A 24,334-nucleotide genomic window follows, 5' to 3' on the forward strand; every position below is an offset into this window, starting at 1 on the left:
CTGCAGCCTGATCGATGCCTGTCAGAGCTCAGCATCTGAGTGACAGCTGCATGCCGAGCTGTTTGCTGAACACAACTCGTCCGTCAAGGGAAATCAGGCGAAATCCATCTCCCTCTCCAAAGCCTGGCCTGATGGGCTGTGCCTGGAATGCCAGTTCTGCTTCCCACCCCTACTTTAGTGCCCAGAAGATCATTTCCTCAGGGATTTCAGTGTTATATTGGAAGATTCCCCTAGAGCAGAAGATTTATATCAACAAAATTATGTGAAGTGACCAATACCCAGGCCCTACCCGTAAGCAAATTCCAAATTGCTAATGTCTACTAAGTGGCCAGAGTAGGTCTAGAACACTGGAATTGACATATCATCATCTTAAAGTGATTGGTATAAAGTGAAGCATAACGAAAATAAATTTTATACAAAATTTTTGTAAATGTATATTGGGTAGAATGTAGGTAGCTTAAGTAACTATTGCAGATAATTTAACAGGAAAGGGGCTATTTAAAGTGGCATGAGAGGTAGTTGTGGCGTTTTAAGGCATTCAGAATTGACAGGGACATGTTTTTGGCAAAGGTTCTGTGTTTATAAACCATTTGGGGCTACAAGAAGCTCTATTACCCATGTCTTGGCAGCAGGCCAGCAAGCTGCCTCTCTTCGCTCCTTAAAGCCTCTTTTATCCCATACAAGCCTGTACCTGAACCTTCAAGGAGCCCCTCACCAACCCTCCAGCCTCTTCAGCCCTCCTATTTCCCAAGGTTGTGGCTCTTAAGAGAAGGGTTCAACCTTGTCTCCATCTCTGTTGGAGGCTGCACAGGTAATTTTTTCTCTTTACCTGCCTCTAGAAAGGGGTCTGAGCAGCTCCTAGGGTTCAGAGAAAAATGCAGCAGGCCCTTAGGGAGGAAATGTTTTTCCAGACTTCTTGGAAGACTGGAACACAAAATTGTTCAAAGGACAGAACAGTCTGGATAGTGGGCAAAAGACATCAGCCCAGGAGCAAGGGGTGTAACATAGCAGCCAGAAGTGTAGTTTTTTTGTGGGAGGTGGGGGAAGAGAGTTTGTAACCTGCCAGCAGAGGATAGAGATCCTGGATGAATGACAGGCTAGGGAGAAGCCATAGTTCCAGAATGCTCCTTTTTCTGCCTGCCCTCAAAGGGCCTTTTATAAACCAGAGAAGCGCTGCCCTGAGGATGCGCTTGCTGGAATCAGCTCCCTGTTCGGGCCTCCTCTCCACGCTGCCCTACTTCCGCAAGCTGAGCTCTCCCCCACCCAGGCCTGTGGAGTGAAGCAGTCAAAGCTTTATTGCCCACACACTGGAGCTGCTCTGCAATAAAAGAAAATAAAACAAGGTAATAGGAATGGCTAGTGCAGGGGGCAGCCCCCCAGAGGACCCGTCTTCCCTATACCACCCATCACTGTTAGGGTTGCTGTCAGGACTCGGTCCTCAGTTCTCCAGGCCTCCTTTCCAGGGCTGAGTGGTCCATGTGGTGGTCGGCTCCAACAGCCAGGGCAGCAGGTGCCAGGCAAGCTTGTGCAGGACATAAACCCAGTCTTCACACTCTCCCAGGGCTTGGCATAGGGACAGGAAGGCAAGGAACAGAGAGGCACTTTCACCTCCTGAGGCAAACCAGAGGAGGGAAGAAAGAAGTACTGCCCATAGTGTGGCAGAGGGACAGAAGTCATCATCTTTTTTTTTTCTTTTTTCTTTTTGCCAATCCTGGGCCTTGGACTCAGGGCCGGAGCACTGTCCCTGGCTTCTTTTTGCTCAAGGCTAGCACTCTGCCACTTGAGCCACAGCGCCACTTCTGGCCATTTTCTATATATGTGGTGCTGGGGAATCTAACCCAGGGCTTCATGTATATGAGTCAAGCACTCTTGCCACTAGGCCATATTCCCAGCCCCGGAAGTCAGCACCTTAAAGACAACTTGAGCTATGCTTTGCAAGTGTCGGCAAGGCAGAACTTGATAGAGGAGGTGAAGTCTGGAAATGACCAAAGGGAAATGAAGAGGAGCCCCGGGTACTGGGTTGACTGTCCTACCAAGGTCCTCACCTCGGACACCTACTGTCCAGTGCCATATATTTTATGCCTTGCACGGAGGATGGCATTAGCAGTGGTTCAAAGTCTCCAATAATTTTCATTTTGTCATGAAGCATGTCTGGCCCTTTGACCAAAGAGCTTTTAACTTCCTCCTCCCTGGCCTTCTCTTCTCTTTTTCTCTCCCTCCCTGGCTCCTCTATCTCCAGGCTTGATCCAGACTTGTGGGTGAGCTTCAGCTTTACACACACACACACACACACACACACACACACGGCCCTAAATCTTGCCTGCCTGCCTGTCTGCCTTGCGACCCACCATCATTTTCCAAGCTCACATACGCCCATGAATGTTTAATTTAAAACTTCTGCTGTCTCTCAGCAGTTTGTAATTCTGTGGCCGATCTCAACAGTGGAAGCCAAATGGGCTGATCAATGTACTCAGGAAGGTGAGCAGAAAACTATACCCAGTGTCTCTGTGGTGTGGGTGAGGCTTTCTTCACCGTTTAGTGTAATAAGATGAATATCTGCAGTGTCCAAGTATTCTAATAGGATGGATATCTGTCTGATCTATCGGCCTGCAGGGTGGTTATGAGTTTTAAATTTCCTCATCTCCACAGCAATAAATTCTCTGGGCTTTTCAATAATGAACTCAGATTTTCTCAGGTGGGGAAGCCAGAAGGGTTTCATTTTCGGTCAGAGGGTAAAAGAGGTGGGTGCAGCGAAGGCTTGGGGGACAGCAGCGCACACAGCTTGTACCCATCATTCACCTTTCCTTGTCCACAGGCTGTGCCCCTCATCTAGGCAGCACTGTGGACCACAGTTTCTCTTGCTCTTGTCATCTTAGCACAGCAGGTGTCCCCCTCCCCCCCCACACACAGATCTAAAGGAACCCCGGGTAGTTTCAGAGCTTTTACATTTCTGAGTTCCAAGCCCCCTTGTGGGTATCTCCTTGATTGGTTCAACAGAGGAACCTGATGACCTCATGGCAAGGGGATTCCCTGGGGGACCTCCTTCAGATGCAGACCCAAAAAGAAGAGGTTACAGCTGGTGGCTCTCAGGGAGCCAGGGAGGTGATGATGAGCTCCCAGACTTGGACTCCAGCTGAGCAGTGAAGAGAATAGATGCAGCCAATCCCAGAGGGTAATAAGCCCAGAACTGCTAACTGGAGTGCTCAGCATGGGATCATGGGAGAAAGGCTCAGGCAGATGAAGGGAGCTAACAAGTCAGCCTTTCCTGATTTATACTTCAGCAGAGCAGCCAGGCCAGCAGGAAGACAGATGCCTTTCCCAGGGTCACTGCCTGGTCTCTCTCACCTTGTCTTCATCCTCCACACTCTAGCCCAAGCCTTCACCTCAGCTCCTCCTAGGAACATAAGACATCTGCGATTATGATTATCTCAAATGTCAGCAAGTTGTTGTTCCGTCCACATATTTGTGACATGAGCCAGGCTCTAGAATGTGGCAGGATTAAATTCTAGTTCTGGCCTCTCCACTTCCCAAAAAACCTTGGGAAAAAATTTTTAATTAATTTTGGTCTTAAGTGGTACATAAAAACAAAAACCACACCAATTAATACTTAGCATACTTCAGTACATGTGCACAGTATATGGTGTTTAAATCAGGGTAAACATCTCCATCTTCAACTCTTTGTGATGAACACTTTCAGAATGTGTTTTCACCTCTGAAAATGTGCAGTATAGCACATCAGAACTTCTCACTCCTAACTGTAATGTGGTACCCATTAATCAGCCTTCCCCTTTGGCAAGTTTGCCATCTTTAAGCCTTCAGCAGCTTATGAGATTTTGGCCAACCACTTCACAGAAATATTGTATAAATTGAGTAAGATCACATGCATGTTTGTAAACCTCATTCCATGCATAGCACACATGAATAACTGGAAAAATGGTGATTCTATTCTCTTCCATAATAAGGAACTGCTGCACATTCCTTTAGAGGCAGAACTGACAACTGCAGAGTGTTCCTAGGTAGAGCATTTATGGTCTGCCCCCTGCTGAGCCCAGCTGTTAGAACCTGTCTTCAGGCCTATCACTGGGAGGGTACAGCCATAGTGTGCCAAGCCGTTGAGCCCAGGGACTGTATCCCCAGGACTTCTTTTCCTCTGAGATTATCTTCCTTTCATGTTTTTCTTTTAAATCAAACATTCTCAAAAGCAGTAACAAATCAATAAGTGCCAGTGATTGGTGTCTGTATGTCCTTTTCATCCAATTTATTTCACCTGTATTAGCCTGTGTGTCAGGCCTCCCAAAGTCAAGTAAGCTTCGTTTTCTACCATCAAAGAGTCAAGCACCCTGCAGCCACCAGAAGAGTGGTCCAGACATTGAGTTGCCCAGGGTTATCTTGAAGCACAACTGGGGATTCAGAAAAGATTACTGAAGGAAATGGTACTTAGACTAAGTCAATAAGAATGTGATGGATATATTTGCCCTGGTTTAAACAAGTGCGTGTGTGTATATATGTGTGTATGTGTGTGTGTGTTTGTTTCTGATTCTAGGTTAGAATGCTCCATTGTCCATTAACACATCAGCCTGCATTTTCTTTTTCTTTTTTTCTATTTGTATCAGCCTGCATTATCATTCTTTCCCATTCCTTTCTCCTAATAATCATGATTGTAGCAGAATTTTTTGCACATCATGTTCAGGTTGCTTTTCAGTCCCTGGTTCATCCTCCCAGAACTTTATCAGAAAGCGGTTAAGCAGTGGGTGCCAGTGTCTCATGCCTGAAATCCTAGCTACTCAGGAGGCTGAGATCTGAGGACCATGGTTTAAAGCTAGCCCAGGTAGGAAAGTCTATAAGACTCTTATCTCCAATAAACTACCAAAAAAAAAACACCAAAAAACCCAGAAGTAGAACTGCGGCTCAAGTGATAGAGCACGGGCTCTGAGCAAAAGAAGCTTAGGGACAGCACCTAGGCCCTGAGTTCAAGCTCCAGGATCAGAAAAGGGGGAGGAGGGGAGAGGGTAAGAGGAAAAGAGAAAGGAGTTATGTTCTGATATTCCCCCATCACCTCATCTTTCAAGGCCAGCCCTCTGAAGCTTTCATTTGGGGCTGTTTGTTGCTCCTTCTGGACCCTATTCATTCCATCATTCACTCTCTTCCTCTCTCTAATATCTGTTTACACTATACCTTCACTGACTTCAGCAACATTTTCTGTCCTAAAATTGTCCTCTCATTCCTCCTCCTACTCTATAGCTATGCACTACTTATAAAGTATTTCCCTGTGTTAGAATAGGTTTTCTTTTCTCCCCACCGATGAACCCTTCCTATCCATTCAGGCCTGGCTTCTTCTTGAAGAGTTTCCTATTTCTCAGAGCTGTCTCTCTCTCCTATGAGCCCTTCTCGTGCTTAACTATCTATACCACTCAGTTGTTGTGAGTTTTACATGGCATTTTGTCACTAATAGATATGATGTGACTTCACTGTGTCTTCTCAGCTAAAGCTCAGGCTCTGTCAAGATCAACTGCAGTGCCTAATGCAATGCTTTTCTACTTAGTAGATACCAAGTAACTATTTCTTGGTTGGTTGATTTCTATGAATGCTAGGCCTCCTTATATATCTTTAATGATTTTCATGTGTTTCCCATTCCCTCAGTATTTGTCTCTCATTTTGAAGGCTCCTAATCACTGGTGAATGTTCTCATCTCTTATCAGCTCAGCTGGGTATCCCTAGAGCTTCTCCAGCTCTGCTGTATCTTTCTGAGCCACAGTGATCTTACCTTACAATGTGCACGGTATTCTACTACAACTTTCACCTGCCATTTTTGCTGCCTTCCCAGCCTTGGAAGCTGTCTTTGTTAGAAAAGCTCTGGACAGCAACCAGGAATATAATCACATGGAAGGTGTTGGCCAGAAGCAGATGAGCTCTGCCAAGCGCAGCCTCCCCCAGGGTGCCCGGAGTCTCCTCCCTCAAGCCCCTTGAAGCTCTGCTTCTAGGGACTGTGGTGAATTCAACAGAAACAGGAAAACAATGTCATTGGAAAACTGTTAACACATAAGAGGTAAAGGTTTAGCAAGAATAAGTTGGCTACAGGACAAGCATGTGCACTGTGAAAGAGTTGTTGGTAAGAGTGAATCAAAGGCGTCCTGGAAGACAGAAGTGATGTGGGGTGCCCCTTGAAAAATAGTGCTTATATTTTCATCTGCATTCATGGGCAGCACCTTCCGGAAGGGAATGCCATTGGGGTCATTATCAGTAAATGGACAGACCTCTGCCTTTTCCTTGGCTGCTGTTTGTTCAGCAGTCACTTCTTGGGCAGGCAGAGATATAGGAGGTGGGTTGGGCAGCTTCCATAACCTTCAGATCCACTAGACCACAGAAGATTGTACTTGAAGAAATGGAGCTGATGAGATGGGCTCATCAGTGCTGTCTAATATGCTTCCTTCTTAAGAAGATAAGAGGTGTTGAGACTCTCCTTGTTTTTTTCTTTCTGTCCCCCCTGCTGCATCTCACTTCCTGCTAGGATCTAGGATAGAACTGACTTTCCCTTCTTCCTTGCTGCTCTTTCCCTTCCCACTCTGTTTTCCTGTACCCTGGCTCAGGAGCAGCAGACAATAAGACCACCCCCAGACAGCATTGAAAGAGATCAAATTGTTTAAATGGTATTTACACTGTGTGGCAGGGTGGTAGTAGGAGTTTTGTTTGAGGGCACTGTGGCAGGAAGGCTGTAGCAGGACAAGCTGTGTTGACAGCAGAGGCTATATCCAAGTGTCCTCTGTCAGAAGAGGCAGCTCAACTGATGCCAAGGTCGGGCCTCTGTTCCTCCTCCAGATCAAAAGGGCTCAGATGCTAATTGTGACTTCTGGCCCATTTTAGCCTCTGCAAACACTGAGCATCTTCATTTCCTCTCCATTTCAGACAATGCCCACCTTTGAAGAGCCGCTCCTTTAAGGAGCAGAGAGCAGGTACCTGTGGAATTCTGCTTAGCACAACAGAACTGGGAGGTAGGACAGAGCAAATGAAGTTAGGGGCCCATTTAGAGGAGACCCAGCCAGCCACTCTGCCTGAGAACAGGGCAAAATCAGTATGGCCCATCCTACATGTTCATCCCTATCTATCCTCTTATCTGATGGCAGTGGCTTTGAGAATGTTCAGGAACTAGACAGACTGTCCAAGAGTGTGAAGAGCCAATGTCAGGGGCAGTGGGAAAAGTAGAAAGAGAAGCATTGTGGTTCTAGAGGAAGCGGTGACAGTCATATAACCAAGCAGCCCAGTCCTTTTCCCCTGCCCTTGCCTGGGCTAGGACCACTGCAGAACAAGGAGGACAGGTTGGAGGGGGAGCCACTCCAGCCCTACACTAGAAGTTGGCGGAGGAGGGGGGTGGTAAGTAATGCCATATTTTTTTTATTTTTATTTTTTTGCCAGTCCTGGGCCTTGGACTCAGGGCCTGAGCACTGTCCCTGGCTTCCTTTTGCTCAAGGCTAGCACTCTGCCACTTGAGCCACAGCGCCACTTCTGGCCGTTTTCTGTATATGTGGTGCTGGGGAATCAAACCCAGGGCCTCATGTATACGAGGCAAGCTCTCTTGCCACTAGGCCATATCCCCAGCCTAATGCCATATTTTAATTGTTGTTAGCACACACACAAAAAAAGTCTGCAGCAAGGAAGCCCCAACCTTTCCACACAGAGTAGAGCAAGGCCCCAGTCATTAACCAGGCCTCTCTGGCAGGCTGTATTTATCCTTATTTTGTGTGTACGTGCTCAAACATATAATGGGTGGCTTTTACCCATGGGCTTTTCTTTGCATTACTGAGAGGCCAGAGAGATCATGGGCCCTTCAGGCCACAGGAAGCATGAATCCAGTTGTCCTATGTACAGAAGGGTAGATGTAAAACAGCCTCTAGCTCTGGCACTGCTAGGGCTCAAAGACCAGTTTCCAGGGCTAAGCATCTCAAAGGATGCTTCCTATTCCCTGCTCTAAGAAGTTTGCAATGGTTTGGAAATGTGCATCAGACATGAGCATGGTCCCCCAAAATGCTCAGATCTCTTCCTGGGCCAAAAAGCAGCTTGTTAGTGGAGTCAGAAGAGAGGCTGCGATTTATTGTTTCTCTGTGTCCTGCCCAGAGCTGTAGGTTAACAGGGTTGCTGCTAGCCTGCAAAAGAGCTGTTGTGCTGATCCAGAGAGCCCCCTCCCTGGGTAATCATACACAGCATACCCTCTGCACGGCCTGCTGAGACGGGAAGGCTTGTGCCAGGCCTCCTGCTTGGTGCCCAGTCATATGAGGGAAACATGTGAGTACGAGACCTGAGGGCTTGCTTAAAAGAACCACAGAGGGAGAGGTAACTCCTTCACTGGCCTGATAATCATGTCTCAACCCTCTCTGGCCTACAAGAGGAATTGGTATCTTTGATTTTTTGCCAAAAAGTCATGTGATAAGGGTGTGTGTGTGTGTGTGTGTGTGTGTGTGTGTGTGTGTGTGTGTGTGTGTGTTTAAAAAAAGCGGGGTGTTCATGACCCCTCACCTCCTGCATAGGATACTCTTTTCTTGTGCTGACAGCTTTTGAACAGTCCTCAGGGCTACAGCCCAGTTTTGAGACCTCTGAAGTGAATGAGTCCAGCCTTTGCTTCCATGCTAAGCCACAGATCCTTCAAACCAACAGCACTGCTTTCCATAAAGGTTTCTGCAATTCTCCAAAAGGACATGAAGCTTCCTATAACCCACTCATGACTCGTAGCTTCAGGTTTTTTTCAGCCCTTAGATTCAAACATGCCCTAAGTGACAATGGCCTGGCTTGTACTAATTACCTAACTCCTTGCTTAGAGAATTTAGCACTGAGCAGTGCTCTGGGATCTAGGAAATGAAGCCTCATGGCATTTGGGGCCTTATTTCTGCCTAAGCTCCAATCCTACTAGCTTCTGTCCTGTCCTCATATATGGTTCTTCCTCAACTCCTGTCTGCTTTTGCTCTTCACCCATTCCTTGCTGAGGGATCTGCAGTCAGGAGGCGGTGGATGTGTAGAAGACCAGAGGGAGGCATACACAGCTGCTGCCTGCGCTCATGCCTGGATAAATAGAGGAATCCATCCTCGCTCCAGTTATATTCAGTCCAGGCAAAGCCAAGTGCAAAAGAACCCCTTCTGCTCATGATGACTGGGTACCTCTGAGTCATCAGCCCTGGCTGCCCTGACCGAGGCCAGCTCTGCCCCTCTGGGCTCCTGTGGGCAGGCCTGCTGCAGCAGGGCAGCTGTGGACCAGCCTTCCACCACAGAGGGCGTTAAGAACAGGCCTTCTCAATTATTTGGTGTCTCTGTGAGCCCCAAACAGGAATTTCCCTTCTCCCATTTTGTTGCTGGTGATGTTGGGAAACTAGGACTTTTTATCTGGCATCTGCCTACTGAATGCCATTAACAAGTGTCCATCACACTGACTATGAGACTAAGAAAGCCATAGGGCTAAGTCCTATGTAAATACTGTCATGTTTCAAGTGAAAGCACATCTGTTCAGGATATCCGTGAGTAGGGAGTTTACAGCTGAAGTAGTAGGAACATTCTAGACCAAGTGAGCAACATGTGCTGAGACCTGAAACAGCAAGTCATGTGTGGGGGAGGCTCCTAGGTGTTTGACATGACTAGATCAGAATAATGAGGAGCAGAATAGTAGAAGTTGAGATCGGTTAGGAGCTTATATCCTGCTGTCTTGAGAAATTTGAACCTTAATGGAAAGGATTTTAGCAGAAAGGTAGATAATCAGATGTGGATTTATTTTTTTAAGCAGTACTGGATTTTAAACTCAGGGCCTCAGACTTGCTAGACAGTTTCTCTCAGGTTGAGCCATACCTCTATCCCTTTTTTATTGCATGGCTTATTTTTGAGATAGAGTCTCACTTCTTGCCCAGATATGAGCCTGGACTGCAATCCTCCCATTTTTAGCTTCACATTTTAGCTGGAATGTCAGGCACAGGTCACTATACCCAGCATCTTCCATTGAGATGGAGTCTCATAGACCTTTCTGCCCATGCTGGCGTAGAACCATGATCCTCCTGATCTCTGGCTGTCAGTTATTGATTGAAAAAGGGGTCTCATCAAATATTTCTCTAGGCTGGCCTCATATTTTTATCCTCCTAATCTCAGCCTCTCAAGTAGGTAGGATAATAGGTATGAGCCACGGAAGCCTGGCGCGCTCTCTCTCACTATCGCTCTCTCTCTCCCCCTCCCTCCCTCTCTCGCTCTCTCACACATACACACATACACAAACACACACATATACGCTTATTAAGTATTTATTGAGCATGTAACTTAATACTAGACTCCCCTTTACTCATCACCAGAGTCCTTTGAGATAGGAGTTATTACTATTCTCATTTAACAAATAGGATAGCCTAAACCCAGAGAACTCCAGAGAACTCAAATAAAGTTCCTCAAGGCCATAGTACAAGACAACTTGAAGCAGGTGTCCAATTATTGTATTGTACTGCCTGTCATAAACCATAGCCCCCCTCCCCAGAATCCTAGAAGGGCTGAGAGAGGCAAGCCTGGTGGCAAAGCCACCACTGAGGAGGGATTACCTACATGTGGGACATGAACTTAGGGAAGGGAGAAGGGCAAAAAGGGGAGGAAGAATCAAAGAAGTGGAATCGGTGTGAGCCTAGAGGTAGGTCATGGATATATAAGGAACCCATGCTACTACCTGAAGTCAGATGAGCAGGGGGAAAATAGACTTCATGGTGAAGATCCAGGATTGGACTCCTCACTACAGTTGGAATTTACGTGGTAGAGTTGAATGCTTAGAGGAGAAGTAGAATCTACAGCATCTGTCCAAAAGCTTAAAGTGGATCCTAGGAATACCCATATTCAAGGGTCATGCTGGTGGGGGGGGGGGGGGAGAAAAAACCAAGTTTGAGGATCACAGAGATCTGAAAAAAGAAAGTTTTGTAAAGATAGGGTGCTTTGTCAGATCATTTGAAAGGTCAAAAATGATGAACTCTCTGAGGAAATTATTAGAATGGCAATTAAGAGGTTCTGATGACCTTTAAAGTAACTGACAGAGGAATGCTGACCGTGGGAACCAGCTACACTGGATAGGGGACCGAAAGGAGTGTGGGTGAAGAGAAAAAGGTGACTCCAAGGGATGGGAGGCCAAAGCCTCCCTTTTTCTAAGGTGAGCAAAATGCTTGTAGAAAAGAAGTAACCATGGGTGTCAACCTACTGCGCGCATGCTTGTGTGTGTGTGTGCGTGTATGCATGCTAGTGTACATGCGCGCACACATACATGCATGTATTGGTACTGGGGCTTGAACTCAAGACCTGGCCACTGTCCCTTGGCCTTTTCACTCGAGGATGGCATTCTACCACTTGAGCCACTGATTTACTTCCAGCTTTTTTCTGGTTAGTTGGAGATAAGAGCCTCACAGATTTGTCTGCCTTGGCTTATTTCAAACCACAATTCTCACATTGCAGCTTCCTAGGTGCCTAAGACTACAGGTATGAGCCACATGTGCTTGGCTAATCCAGTGTTTTTTAATAGCAAAGTGTGGGTTTCCACAGTGACTTAGGCAAAGTACCCTGAGAGTTGGGGTTAGAAAAATAGAATGCACAGAATAGGGATCTGCACTAGTCTACAGAGCAAATCTTGGAGTCATCCATAGGACTAGCTGCAAATGAGAACTGCCATTTGAACTTGACCTGATTAGATATTTGTTTACTTTCAGATCAGGTTGGAGATTTGAAAATGTCAGGCATTTAGTTCCTCCATAGATCACACACACTGGTTTCCTCCACAAAAATGATTGTCCCCTGGCTCCATCCTTTCAGAGAAGGTATAAGTCAGAAGCCAGAGAGGTGTTCAGGCTGTGCTTCCGAGAACACCACTGACACTGACCTCCTGGCACAGAGCCAAGGCCTGGGGTAGAGAACACAGTCTAGAGGCACCTGATGGAAAGCAGTCTGAAAAGAGCCCATCTTTTCATGTGGAAGAGTGAGGGCCACTCAGGTGTGCCCTGCTTTCAGAAAGATCCCAGAGCTTGCCTCTGGCTCAAAAACCCCTTGGGAAAGGACTCCAGTAGTGGTGTGTCCTACACCTCGGCCAAGGCAGAGTGAGCACCTCTTGACACCTCCACATTTCCTGTAGAGGAGCCTCAGGAAAGAGGGAGTTAACTCTCCCTCCGGCCTCCAGCCTGGGGTTTTCCTGAGAAGATGAACAGCCTGTCTTCCTTATTGTCTGCACCAAAGGAACAGATTGCGTCAGTTTGTAAACTGTGTTACCGCTTGCGAAGGCCTCGAGTCAGCAGGTTTGCATTTCCCGGCAGACTCCACCAATGCTGATGGCCCTGGCTGCTGCCTCTCTGCCTCAGGCAAGACCAGAAGCCACCGTCACCCTCCACCCCCCTTCTTACCCCCATCCTGAAGGTAGAGAGAGCACATGGTGAGCAAAAGAAGCCCTTCTAGCCCAGCCTCCTTGCTGGCTACCCAGTCGTTCCTTCATTTCCAGGAGCTCCCTGGCCCCTCTCAGTAGTGTGCCAACCTGGGCTGGACTTCCAGGCATTCCTAGGGCTTTGGCATGGGCCATGGGCCAGCACTCAGATGTCAGAAAAGAGGTTTTCTGGAAAAGCAATCTACTCTGTGCTTGGGATGTGAAAGATTCATGTGGTTTGGAGGGGAGGGGGGACCAGAGCAGAGCACTGGTGAGGATGGAGCCACGCTGTGCCAGCAGCACCTAGAATATCTGTCCAGGCTGCTGCCCGCCCCTAGCCTGCCCACTTCCCACTGGGATGATGGTAATGAGACCCAGGAGGCATTTCACACTCACTGCCTCCAGCTCCCCAAGCTTGCATTATTAATGGCATTGTGTTAATGTTCATCAGCTCTGAAAGAAGTTGGCGCATATGTGTGTGTGTGGTCAAAGTGGAGGGCACAAGTTGCCTGTGTTAAACCGCTACCGTATTAAAGTGAAGTGTCTCTCTGGTCATGGCTCTTGGTGTAGCCACCCATTATAACCTCCACACAGCCTCCGGGGCAGTGGACAACCCAGCTCTGTGGTATAGCACTGTCTGTGTGGCAAGAAAAGACTTCAGTTGTGTTCCGGTTGCTCTGGCTTGCTACTTACATTTACAGTGAAGCTGTGGACTGGATGAGTGAGTTGTGGTATCCTTGTCCATTTGGTGTTGCTATTACACAGTACATGACACTGGCTAGTTTGTTTTTTAAAAATGGGTTTAATTAGGCTCACAGTTTTGGAGGCCAACAGCATGGTACTGGCACAGCACTTGGCTTCTTTCACAGGCCTCATGGTGAGGAGTATTCATACATGGCAGGAGCCTGGGTGAGAGAGACTTATCTGACAACGGAGGAAGCATGAGAATCTGGTCCCATGAGATGCCCTTTAATCCCTTCCAAAGTCATGTCCCTGTGACCTAATTACACTCCCCTAGGCGCACTGTTCTGTTCTGTTTTGTTTTGTGACAGGGTGTCAGTGTGCATCCCTGGCTATCCTCAACTCATAATCTTCTGCCTCAGTCTCCTAAATGATGAGATTACAAGCATTTGCCATTACACCCAGCTAAGCCCCTCTTTTTGAAGTCTCCTCACCTCTCAGTACCATTAGACCTGGAGTATTGCCAAGTTTGTGGTTCAAGCTTCCAACCCATGAACCTAGGTGTGGACAAACCATAGAAGCCAGGAAGAGGCGGGACCAGCCCACCTGGTATTCTCTCTATCCATTTCCCCCTCCCCTTCTGCCAGTTGTCCTCAAGGACATAATATTGGTGGACAGGGCTTTCCTGCTTGCCTTTCTCTCCACTAAACTTTTCTTCTCTTGTGTACTTCTGGTCACAGCTCTTATGCATACTGTCATCACCCCAGCTCCCTAGCCTAGCCTCAGCACATCCAGAGCAAAGAGAACCTCAAGATGGTTCTGCTCTTACGTCATAGATGAAGATACTGAGGCAGAGCAGGTATGACACGCACATCCTGAAGGAAACAGCTCTAGCACACTGGCGCCCAAGGCTTTTCTCAGCACCTATGCAGGCCTCTTGCTGTGCTGTGCGCTGTGTGTGTGTGTGTGTGTGTGTGTGTGTGTGTGTGTGTGTGTGTGTGTGTGTGTGTGTGTGTGTAGTGGGGCTTAAACTGAGTCTTGCACTCTTGCTTGGCTTTTTTACTCAAGGCTGGTGTTCTACCACTTCCAGCTTTTTGCTGATTGATTGAGAATAAGAGCCTGTCCAGGGGCTGGGAATATGCCCCAGGGAAAGAGCAGGGCCACCTATGCTGTCTAAGGCAATCTACCTCCATGAAAGGAAGCACCCCATGGCCATGTTCCAAGCTCCTGCAGACTCCCTGTCCCCAGGGCTGAGGCTGGCTGGCATTGCACAATGGCAATGCAGGACCCTTGAGGAAAAGAGTACCTGTTCTCTATCTTCCTGGCACACAGCAGGAAAGGCTGACCTGAGGTGTTGAGTCCCCTGTCCAGAGTCATCATGTGGGACATGGATCCCCCCATAGAGTCTTCCTTTATTCTACATGTTTTAAATTCACTCACCCTTCCTGCCTGTGGCTGCCTTGTTTTAATCGAGTCCTTTCAGCAGGGCAGCCTCTGCTGCATGCTCTCTCCTCCCCACTGTACCTCCATGGCATTGGGACCCTGATAAGCTTTAGGATGCAGTGTAGGTCTGCAGCTTTGCTCCTTAGGACTACTAGGTACCTAATTTAGCCCCTGCACCAGGAGAGTTAGAACAGACACGGCCAGATGAACCCCAAGGCAGTTTCTTCTATGATATGATGCCCAAGCCCTCTTCCCTCCCTTTCCCTCTCCCTCTCCTCCCTCTACCCCCCTCTTTTTCTCTCTTCTCTCTTTAGGAAAGATTTCCAAACCTGAAAGCTAATTGGCTAGAGAGGACCAGGGGACTTTGAGAGAGAGCACGTTAACATTTATACAACCATCAGCAGCCCTTGCCTGGCATTCCCTTCTCTTCCTTCCTCCACACCCTTGGCAAACCCCAAGTGGCTCCCCAGCCTGCACTGCACCCCCGGTAGGAGTGAGCCTCCCCACTCGGAGCAGGGAATGACTCAGCCCCACTGCCTGTCTGCTTAAAGTGGTTCCTGTGTTAAGGAGCTGGACAGAATCCAGATGAGGGGGAGAAGGGGACAGTGTGGGGGTGGCATCAGGGACTGTGTATATATTTCTGGAAGCTAGGGCATAAAAGCCACTGAGAGAGGGCCATAGGAAATGACACAAACTCCTGGCCACCACCGTCTTCCCTGTTTGTTCCCATCTACCGCTCCAGGGGACAATCCGGCTCTCTTCCTCCATGCTTCTCTCTCAAACCCAGCCTCAGCCTAGAAAGGTGAGCCGACAGCCCTGCTGGGTGGGCATGAGGTATATGTGTGTTGCCTGGGCACCAGGAGCTCTTCCTCGGTAATTAGGAGACATGCAAATTAACAGCCTGTGCCGTTTGTATTAATTTGGTAAATAAGCCAGAACAATTTCATTAGTGGCACATTAATGTACTTGGGAACAGGAGGCCGTGTCCCATTGCGACGCAGCAGGGCCTGCTAGCTGTCCCAGCCTACAGACTGGCCAGGTCCAGCCTGTCTAGCAGCCTACCCCCTGAATGTGACTGGCTGGTGGCCCCTAGGGAAAGACCCCACACTAAGCAGAAAGGCATCTCCCTGTTCAGGATGTTCACATGCCTGAGGTCTTCCTGCCAACCCCACTTGCCTTGCCTTCACCCAGTATTTTGTGTGAGGACCCCTAGGTATAAAAAACCCAAAGCTTTTCACTGAGGGTTTGAGAAGATTGAAGGGACTTACTTATTAAGTAGGAATTGTTCCACAATTACATGTAAGCTCCCACGCACAGATTTGCCACCAGGGCAGCTCCTGGATGAAACTATCTCAGAGATGCAGAACTAGCCAGTGAGCTGTTGGCATTGGTTAATGGGAAGATGTTGCTCCAGAACCCTTTCCCCATTTTATTATTAAGAGAACAGTCTAGGAAAGATATGTGACTTGCCCCCAAGGTTCACAGGTAGAGGTAAGTTGACTCACCAGTCCATCTAGACTCCAGGATCCATCACCATTCACCCCCTCACCTCCCAGGCAGCAGGTATACCCAGCCCTGGAGAAGATCCAGAATGGAAGGCTGGCTTCATTCCCCATAGAACTGACAGTGTAGTGACAAATGAAGACATTTGAACTTGAAATACATGCTCCTGCTAGGAGGTGAGGAAATAACCTTGATTGTGGTCATGGTCATGGCGATGAAGCATTTACATGCCAAACACTTTACTCTAGTGCCTAGCATATTTCTATTAATTCATTCAGTTACTCATTATAACACTCTACAGGGTAGATGGATTTGACTTGGGCCATATGGTTCTGGTCTATACTCTTAATCTCTGTGCTAGGCCTTTCTTCCTAAAGGCCAAAGGAAAGGCAAATTCACAGGTGTTCAGAGGGCTGCTCCCCACAGGCCAGGGTCAGGGTGGCAAAAATCTGGAGTCACTTGGCAAGCACATTCCAATCTTAAATTGAACAGAGCAACAATGCCTTCTTGTTGCATCTCTCCTGAGTATAAATAAGCATCCTTTCTGTGGTCTATTTACTGCTGTGCTTTTTGTGCTTCTGGCAGTTTTGTAGTTTAAAATGATCCCCAGCAAATAGTGCTGCAAGAAGACTAGAATGTGCCTGAAGGAGAAAATGTGTGCGCTAGATAAACTTTCATTCAAGCCTGGCCTGAGGTATCATGCTATTGGCTGAGAGTTCAGTGTAAATGAATCAGTGATTGATTTCTGCTCGGGGAGAGTGATGTTGAGGCCTGAAAGAACACATCTCACGGGACTGATCCAGACCACATGTGCAGCAGCCACACAGCCCATACCCACTCTGCTGATAGCAAGGGGTTGGGGGCCAGAAGTACTGGCAGACCAGCCAAGTGAGGAAACCCCACGGTGTATTCAATCCTAAGGGGCGCAGCTAACTTGCCAGCATGTTGGCTGCCTGCTTCCATTGTTACCTGTTACACCACTAACTCTGGTGGCACCACCTGCCCCTACTCAGTCTCTCTGGAAGTGCTCACCTCCCCCAGAGCCCCACACCTCCACGGCTTCAACATGTGCTCTAGACAGGAGACTGAAGAAAGAAAAGAGCCACCATTTGTCCCTTGCTAGCACTGTTGGTGTCCCTGCACACATGTACTCTGTGGTACCTACCTCCAAGACCATGTCCACCCACATGCATACACAACAAATGCCCACTTGCACTCAAAGCTCACTCCTAGCTTTCTGGCAGCCCACAGTAATCACCCAAGGGCCAAACTCTTTGCTGTCACCTGCCACTGTCAGGCAACTTTCACAGAAACTGTGGAATCCAGTTCTCTTCTGAAATGCTCTGGAATGCCTAAGAGACAAGAAACTATGTGTTTGGTTTGAGACATCTTGCAGGAATAGCTTTCTCTACATATATCTCGTAGATTATATATCTGTGAACTTACTGACAAAATTTATTTACAACCCCAAGGTCAGTTCTTCTGCTTTTTGCAACTTGTGGCCATTCACAGAATAGCAAAGAATATATATGTGTGTGTGTATATGTGTGTGTGTATATGTGTGTGTGTGTGTGTAGAAAGAGACTCAACACCTGGAGCAGTAGCACACACCTATAATCTCAGCTGTTCAAGAGGCAGAGACTCAGAAAAATCACAATTCAAGACTGTACTGGGCAAAACATTAGTGAGCCCCCCATCCCAGCCACTGGGCAGCATAAGTAGGAGGACCATGGTCCAAGGCAAGCCTTGGACAAAAGCAGGAGACCCTATCTGAAAAATAACACATAAAAAGGGCTAAAGGACTGGGGTGAGAAACGGCTTAAATAGCAGATGCTTATATAACAAGTGCAAGCCCCTGAATTCAAACCCCAAAAAACAAACAAAACCTTGGGTTACTTGGTAAGCACATTCTCATCTTACATCGAATAAGGCAACATTGCCTCTGGTTGTTGCTCTCAGGAGTATGAGTAAATGTCCTTTTTGTGGTCTATTTAGTGCCATGCTTTTTATACTTTTCGTTGGCAATTTTGTAGTTCAAAATGATCCCAAGCAAATAGTGCTACAAGAAGATAGCAGTGTGCCTTAAGGAGAAAATTTGTGTGCTAGGTAAACTTCATTCAAACCTGACCTGAGGTAGCTTGCTATTGGCAGACATTTCAGTGTAAATGAATCAACAATATACATTGTGTTTAATGTGGCTGTATTTAAACAGAAACACATCTAGCACAAGGTTATATATTAATCAGTTGACAAAAATGGTGACCAGAGGCTCATAGGAACTCAACCCTTGTGCTTTCCCTGGTAGCAACGATCCCGTATTTTCTAGTTGTGTTCACGGCCACATTATAAAGCTATTATGGATAACAAGGATGGGTTCTAGCTGTGTATCTATTATATCTATATTTTCAGTGTGTATATAAGCTGGACTTAAATGATCCTCTTGTCTCTGCCTCCCAAATAGCTACCTGGCTCATTTTTTATTATTATTATTACCATTACTACTATGACTATGACTACTTGGAAATAAATGTCAGAGAAATTTAAGTCTTAGAGTTAAACAGAAATAGAGCTTGTACGGACATGAATCTGAATGATATTACAGATAGGCCACTGGTTCCTGGCAGTCAGTATAAAAGAGAAAAGAAGTGGAGAATATACACACTTGGAAGCCCCTTGCTTACCCCTCTGCCATAGAAGAGTCACACTGAGTTTCAGCACTCATCCAGGCCAATGTATGTCCAGGAGGAGGGGGACCTAGTACAGAACCTGGCAAGAGACGCTGGGAACCAAGCAAGTACAGAACTAGCAGGAACACTAGCCCAGCCACCTTCCCCTGAGAGGCTGTGTTTGATTGAGAAATTACTATGGCGGTGGCAGCTGTAATGAAAGGGGAAGCAGAGCCCCGTGGGCGACAGCTTTATCTCCCTCAACAACCAGAGATGGATCCAGTGGCAGCACAGTGCCCAAGGCCAGAGATTTCTTTCCTCAGCTGCTGGCTGGGCCCAGTGACTTGTCAAGCTCAAGATAGCACCTCGATAGCAGGCGGGGAGAGGCTGGGTATGTATGAAGTCAAGAGGAGCCTACTGCTTGCTTCCTGGCAGGTTGGCCTCAGGTTTGGTGGCTAGTCTCTGGGTTACACATTGTAAACCTTGGAGAAAGGCAGGCACCTGGATTCTGACCTCTGAGCATGGTGTCAGTTTAGGAGCTAACTATGGCACCTTGTAGAATGAGAGAGATTGCACCTGCCTGTTTGCCTCATCTCTGAGCTTCTTACATCAGTCGCAGCAACCTGCTGCCAAGGACCACAATGGCCCACTGCGAGCTGCTCAAGGGCCAGCTACTCCTGGAGGGAAGCTATATGGCTATGCAAGGCAGCCAGCCTTGATTTTAAGCATACTTGGCTGCTAAAACTAGAAGATGAAAGAAACATCAGGGAATGGGGAGAGTGGTTCATTGTAGGCCTGGGCTCTGTGTTGGCTGGAAATTGAACCAGCCCCACTTGCTTTTCACTGGGCTGTGTCCCCTGAGCCTCAAAACAAGACAAGCAGCCTGTCTGTTGCTACTGCTGTTTCCTCCAAATTCTTCTGGGTTCATGTTTGGTAAAACTTGGCAAATTAAGACAAAAGGAGGAGGTCTTCCAAGAGTGACATATCAGTTCTTATCCCAACTCAGCAACCTTTACCTCATGCCCAGCCCTCTCCCTACAGGAGGCTCTGTCTTGCAGCACAGCCTGAGCTCTTTGCAAGGTGGGTCCCAGGTTTTAAACACTGAGTACAACCTGCCCAGGTGTGTATGTCCTTCAGTTAGTTAAGAGAAAGGAGCAATCTGTTTCAGCATCTACCAGAACCTGTTGCTGGTTCTTCCTATGGCATTCAGGCTCTGCTGGTGAGCTAGTAATCTTGGGGCCTGGGTGGAGGGGAGCCCATATTGGGGAGGGAATTAGAGGTCTGACTGGCAGGAAAAAATACTGCTCCCTGAATACTACACTGCACAAAGGGAGGGCAAAGCAGAGCCTGGTCTGCTAGAGGCCAGATAGAGAAGCAGTGGGCATTCTAGAAGAGGTTCTGCTCGGACTTATTCTGCGCCTGTCCACCTTGCCTTGGTTTTTCCCTACAAAATCATCTAACTAGACTGGATCTGAATAGTGCCTTTTTTCTAACCCTAATAGATCCTGCATTTCCCCTCTTTGCCACCCCCAGCTTTGGGATTGTTGAACTTCTATTTCTACGTAAAAAAATAGCAACTGGCCTCAAATGGGAAGACAGTGTTGAAGAATGGGAGGTCAGGTCCTGTCTCCCTAGCCGCCTCTTTTGGCTCCCCACTACCTTCTCTCTCTGCACTTGGGGAGTCATGCCATCCTGCCTCTCCAGCTCTCCCACCCTCATCCCTCCTTGCCCTCTTCCACCAGCTCCATCTCAGGCTTTGAGAATTCCCAGGTATTTAGACATTCATTTTATTGCTTAATCGAGCTTGAAGCTGTTTAAATTAATACAAGTTTTTACATTTAGCAGCAAAGGCTTTTACAGCCCCTTTAGCAGGGGAAGAATGAGGTCAGGAGAGAATCCAGGAAGGAATTTGTCCTGGGCCATTGCCTTTCTGAGGCAGGGGTACATTAGCCACCACCAAGGACAGAACCCTGAGGCCATCCAGTTAGAAGAGCAGAGCAGTCCGGTCTGAGTTTATTGTAGTGACCACATCCTTCCAGCTGCCCCTTCTCAGGAGTGATGTCCTCCTGGGGTTGCTCCTGTATGCTAATGCTGTTCCTGCCTCACCTATCTCTTCTCTCAAAGGCACTTTAATTACCTTCATTAAATTATAATCCTTTCAGCTCTTCCAGAAAGAATGCAGTCTCCCTTTCCCTAGAGATTGCCTTGTTCCCTGAGGCCTTCCTGTATCCCTGCACTGCCTGGGGATGGGTGCTAAAGGAGGGTGGCTGCACCCTGCTCCCTCTGCTCATGGAGAATCACTCCTGACCTGCAGCCGAGTGTACACATGGCTGGTGGAGTACTCCCTCGCTCAAGCCAAGAAGAGTGAGATACAACCCAGTACTCTCCAAAGGGAAGGGACAGCGAGATGGATCTGGTTCCAGCTGTTCCTGCCACGTTAGCAAAAATGTAGAGGCAATTGATTAGCCTGGCCTCGGCAGCCCTTCCTGCCTTGCACACTCAGGATTTCCTCGTGGGCTGACACACCCCATGTCTCTGTCCCCCAGGTGGAGGTGGAAGTAGAGAGCATGGATAAGGCCGGCAACTTCATCGGCTGGCTGCACATGGATGGCGCTAACCTGTCTGTCTTGCTGGTGGAGCAGGCGCTCTCCAAGGTCCATTTCACCGCTGAACGCAGTGCCTACTACAAATCCCTGCTGTCTGCTGAAGAGGCCGCCAAGCAGAAGAAAGAGAAGGTAACAAGTGCTGGCTCCCCAGCACATACTCTCTCTCCCCCTCTCTCCATAAATGCCTGCCTCCAAGAACAAGCCCACGTGTCTCCTCCCCCCCCACCCCCCAGCCACTGAGTGGCTGAGAAAGGTGGTGCCATACAGTCAAGGGAGAGCAGCCGGCTTTGGCAACCTTGGCCATAAGCCTGGGGGGACCTGGACCTGCAGCAGAACTTGGACACTGTATGAAAAGTGGCCTTGGAGCAGGGAGGAAAAGGACTGAGGTCTCTTGGGGAGGAAGAGTCTGGAGCCATCCTCATTCCCTAGCCCTGGCCTCTCACCATCAGTGCCTGGTGGCCTCCTGGGAGGAGGGTGCTGTCCCCGCCTCTGAATTTCCTTCACCATCCCCCTGCTGGGAAGCAGCTTCTAGAAGATGCATAAAGCTGTTAGGACAGCAGATTTACAGCCCATCAGTCTCTGCAGACACCGCATGGAAGAGGCGAGGGGTAGGGGGCACAAAGCAGCTTTTGGAAACAAATTGACAATTAAAGAACTTGGTGGTTTAAAGTGGGCACTGGGCTCAGCAAACCCCCATAGTAGGCTGTCTCCGTTGACTTACAGCTCAGCCCCAATAATGGGGATAAATCAGCTGGCCACCAATTTGTCAAGGCTTCTCTGAGCTTGAGGAGGATTTCATGGGACAGCCAGCCTGAGCCATAAATTTATTCCAGGAATAAACGTTTCCTTCCCATGGGGCAGCCATCTGGCTCAAAACTCGTTTCCCACAGCCAAGATCCAGACACCTGCCAGCAAGAGTGGGGGGCTTTGTGCTTCCAAAAGGCACCATGTTCTCCCCCAACTCAGAGGAACAACCTCCTCACTCAGGCCTTCTGTCTTCCTCCTGGGGCTAACCAGGGACTGCCCTCCTGGAGCTCGCTGTCTCTTCTACCCCGTGTGAATGTAAGCAGCCAGTCCACCTTTTAAAGGTAGCAGGAAAATGTGGGTGATGGACCGCAGTAGGAAGCAGCTTAGAAAACAAGGACAGGAAAAGGGAACGGCCCAGGTCCTGAAGGAGCCAGGCCCCATCGCCACAGAACTCAAATTTCTCCCACTCCCTATTCTAGTTCCTGCTCCCATTCAACTCTGTCTTCCCAGCACAATGGGAGAAGCATCGGGAAATGAGTCATATTCTTCTTATTGGATTTTGCAATGGTGACCACTGCACTTAAGATTGCCACCCTGTGTCCTCTGGCTGCTCTAGGAAGCCAAAGCAGTGCCATGGCCTCCTATTTGTTACAGAGCTGGACCTTCCCTGAGGGGGATGCTCGTGGCTTGCATGGCAGCCCCTGAGACCAAGGCCTTGAATGGAAAGACCTGTGTTCTAGACCTACTTTCTGGCTACTCAACACATGACAACTCACCGGAACCTAGAAGCTGCTTTACCACACGTGTCCTTTCCTAATTAGGGCCTGGGAAGGCTGCAGGGAAGACCAGGGAGTGGAACCTGGCCTGAGATTTCATGCCAGGTTGAACCTAGGGATCCTTATTTACTACATAGCAGGTTTGTCTGAAAGCCCAAGTTGTCATTTTGCTGGTGCCACTTGATGATGAAGAGTTATTAGCAGTGATTAATTACTTACTCAGGCTGCACATTTTTATTCATCCCATTAAAATGCAATGCATGAAGTTCAGTGGCAGGGTTGGCCTGCCTCCTGGGTCTCTCCTTCAAATCCCCATCCACTTAAGAATCCTGAGGGGCCAGCCTGGCTTGCCTGGCTCATGGGAACAGCATTTTCAGAGCTTTGCAACCACAGCTCTCAGCAAGCATTTGGAGGTCAGTCTGGGGACAGTAACCTGAGGACGGGTCTCGGGTATGGGAGATGTTTTACTTCACTTGTGACCCTTTTAGGGCCTATTTAACTGGGGGAGAGACCAGGTCAGCAAGGTAAGGGATTTCTTTTATTCACCTTAGGATAGGTCACTATTTGCATCTATGAGCTAATAAGTTAAGAAAGGAAATTCCAAGACTTTTTGTGAGGTGGCATGTGTGTGGAAATCTTTGGGCAGTATGATTATGTGCCTGTGGACATTAGTTAGTCTGTCTGTCTCTGCCAACCTGACCGTGCTGCTTTCTCAGCTGCAAGGACTTAGCTGCCTCCCTGCTGGGTTTAATCCCTCCCTGTGCCCTCCCCTGCTCTGCAGGAGGCTGATAGAGAGTGACCCCCCACCTACTCCTCAGGGGTTCTAGAAAGGCCTGAGTAGCAGGAAGGGAGCCCCAGATGGCAGCTGCTTACCCTGTCTCCCACACACACACTCCTGCCCAGCAGGGCCTTGGACTGGGCTGCACTAGCCATTGATTGGCTTTTATTAAGCTTGGCTTTCCTGCTGAGGGCTTGACTGCAGCCACCCTGGATTCATGCCAGCCCCACCCCTGGAGCAGGGATATTAAACAGGATTTAGAAAGGAAAGATTCTAGCCAGTGGAGCCCCAGCCCACATTCCCCATCTCCTGCCAGGAGGAGGACCTGGAGCTCCCCTGGGAGGAAGTACTGGGAAGAGAGAGGGCCAGGGCTCCCCCTGGGGAGACCAGGAAGGGAGACAGCCTCCACTGCTGACCTGGCCCGGCCCTGCCCATGCTGGGCATGGTAGGCTCCTTTCCTGAAGCAGCTGCAGCAGTGCAGAGAGGACTGAACAAGACAGGAACTTGCCTGGCTAAGGAGGACAGTATTTTCCTGCTGTGCCAGTCCTTGGACATCAGCCAGGACTGTAGAGGGTCAGAGAAGTGCTCTGCCTTAGGACAGAGCTCCATCTTGGCGTTAGACTTGATGCAGAAGACCATAAGCCCTACTGTCAATCAAAAAGCTGGCAGAGCCTCTTCACATTAATGCGCGTTGAGGTGGCCCAAGAGCAGGGCCAGGCACATAAATGGGTGGTCTCCCA

The 24,334-nt window shown here is 48.4% G+C and overlaps 1 protein-coding gene across 1 annotated transcript in view; it reads left to right on the forward strand.

Moving 5' to 3' along the window:
- The window catches only part of Snd1 (staphylococcal nuclease and tudor domain containing 1), a 437,644-nt gene that overhangs the window by 400,221 nt on the left and 13,089 nt on the right, over positions 1-24,334 (forward strand). The window contains exon 17 of the mRNA XM_048340172.1: positions 21,234-21,422. Within this exon, the coding sequence (XP_048196129.1) occupies positions 21,234-21,422 (189 nt within the window). The remainder of the gene's footprint in view (positions 1-21,233; positions 21,423-24,334) is intronic.

The sequence above is a fragment of the Perognathus longimembris genome, chromosome 2, assembly GCF_023159225.1.
Source record: "Perognathus longimembris pacificus isolate PPM17 chromosome 2, ASM2315922v1, whole genome shotgun sequence".
In the NCBI taxonomy this organism is placed as follows: Eukaryota; Metazoa; Chordata; class Mammalia; order Rodentia; family Heteromyidae; genus Perognathus; species Perognathus longimembris.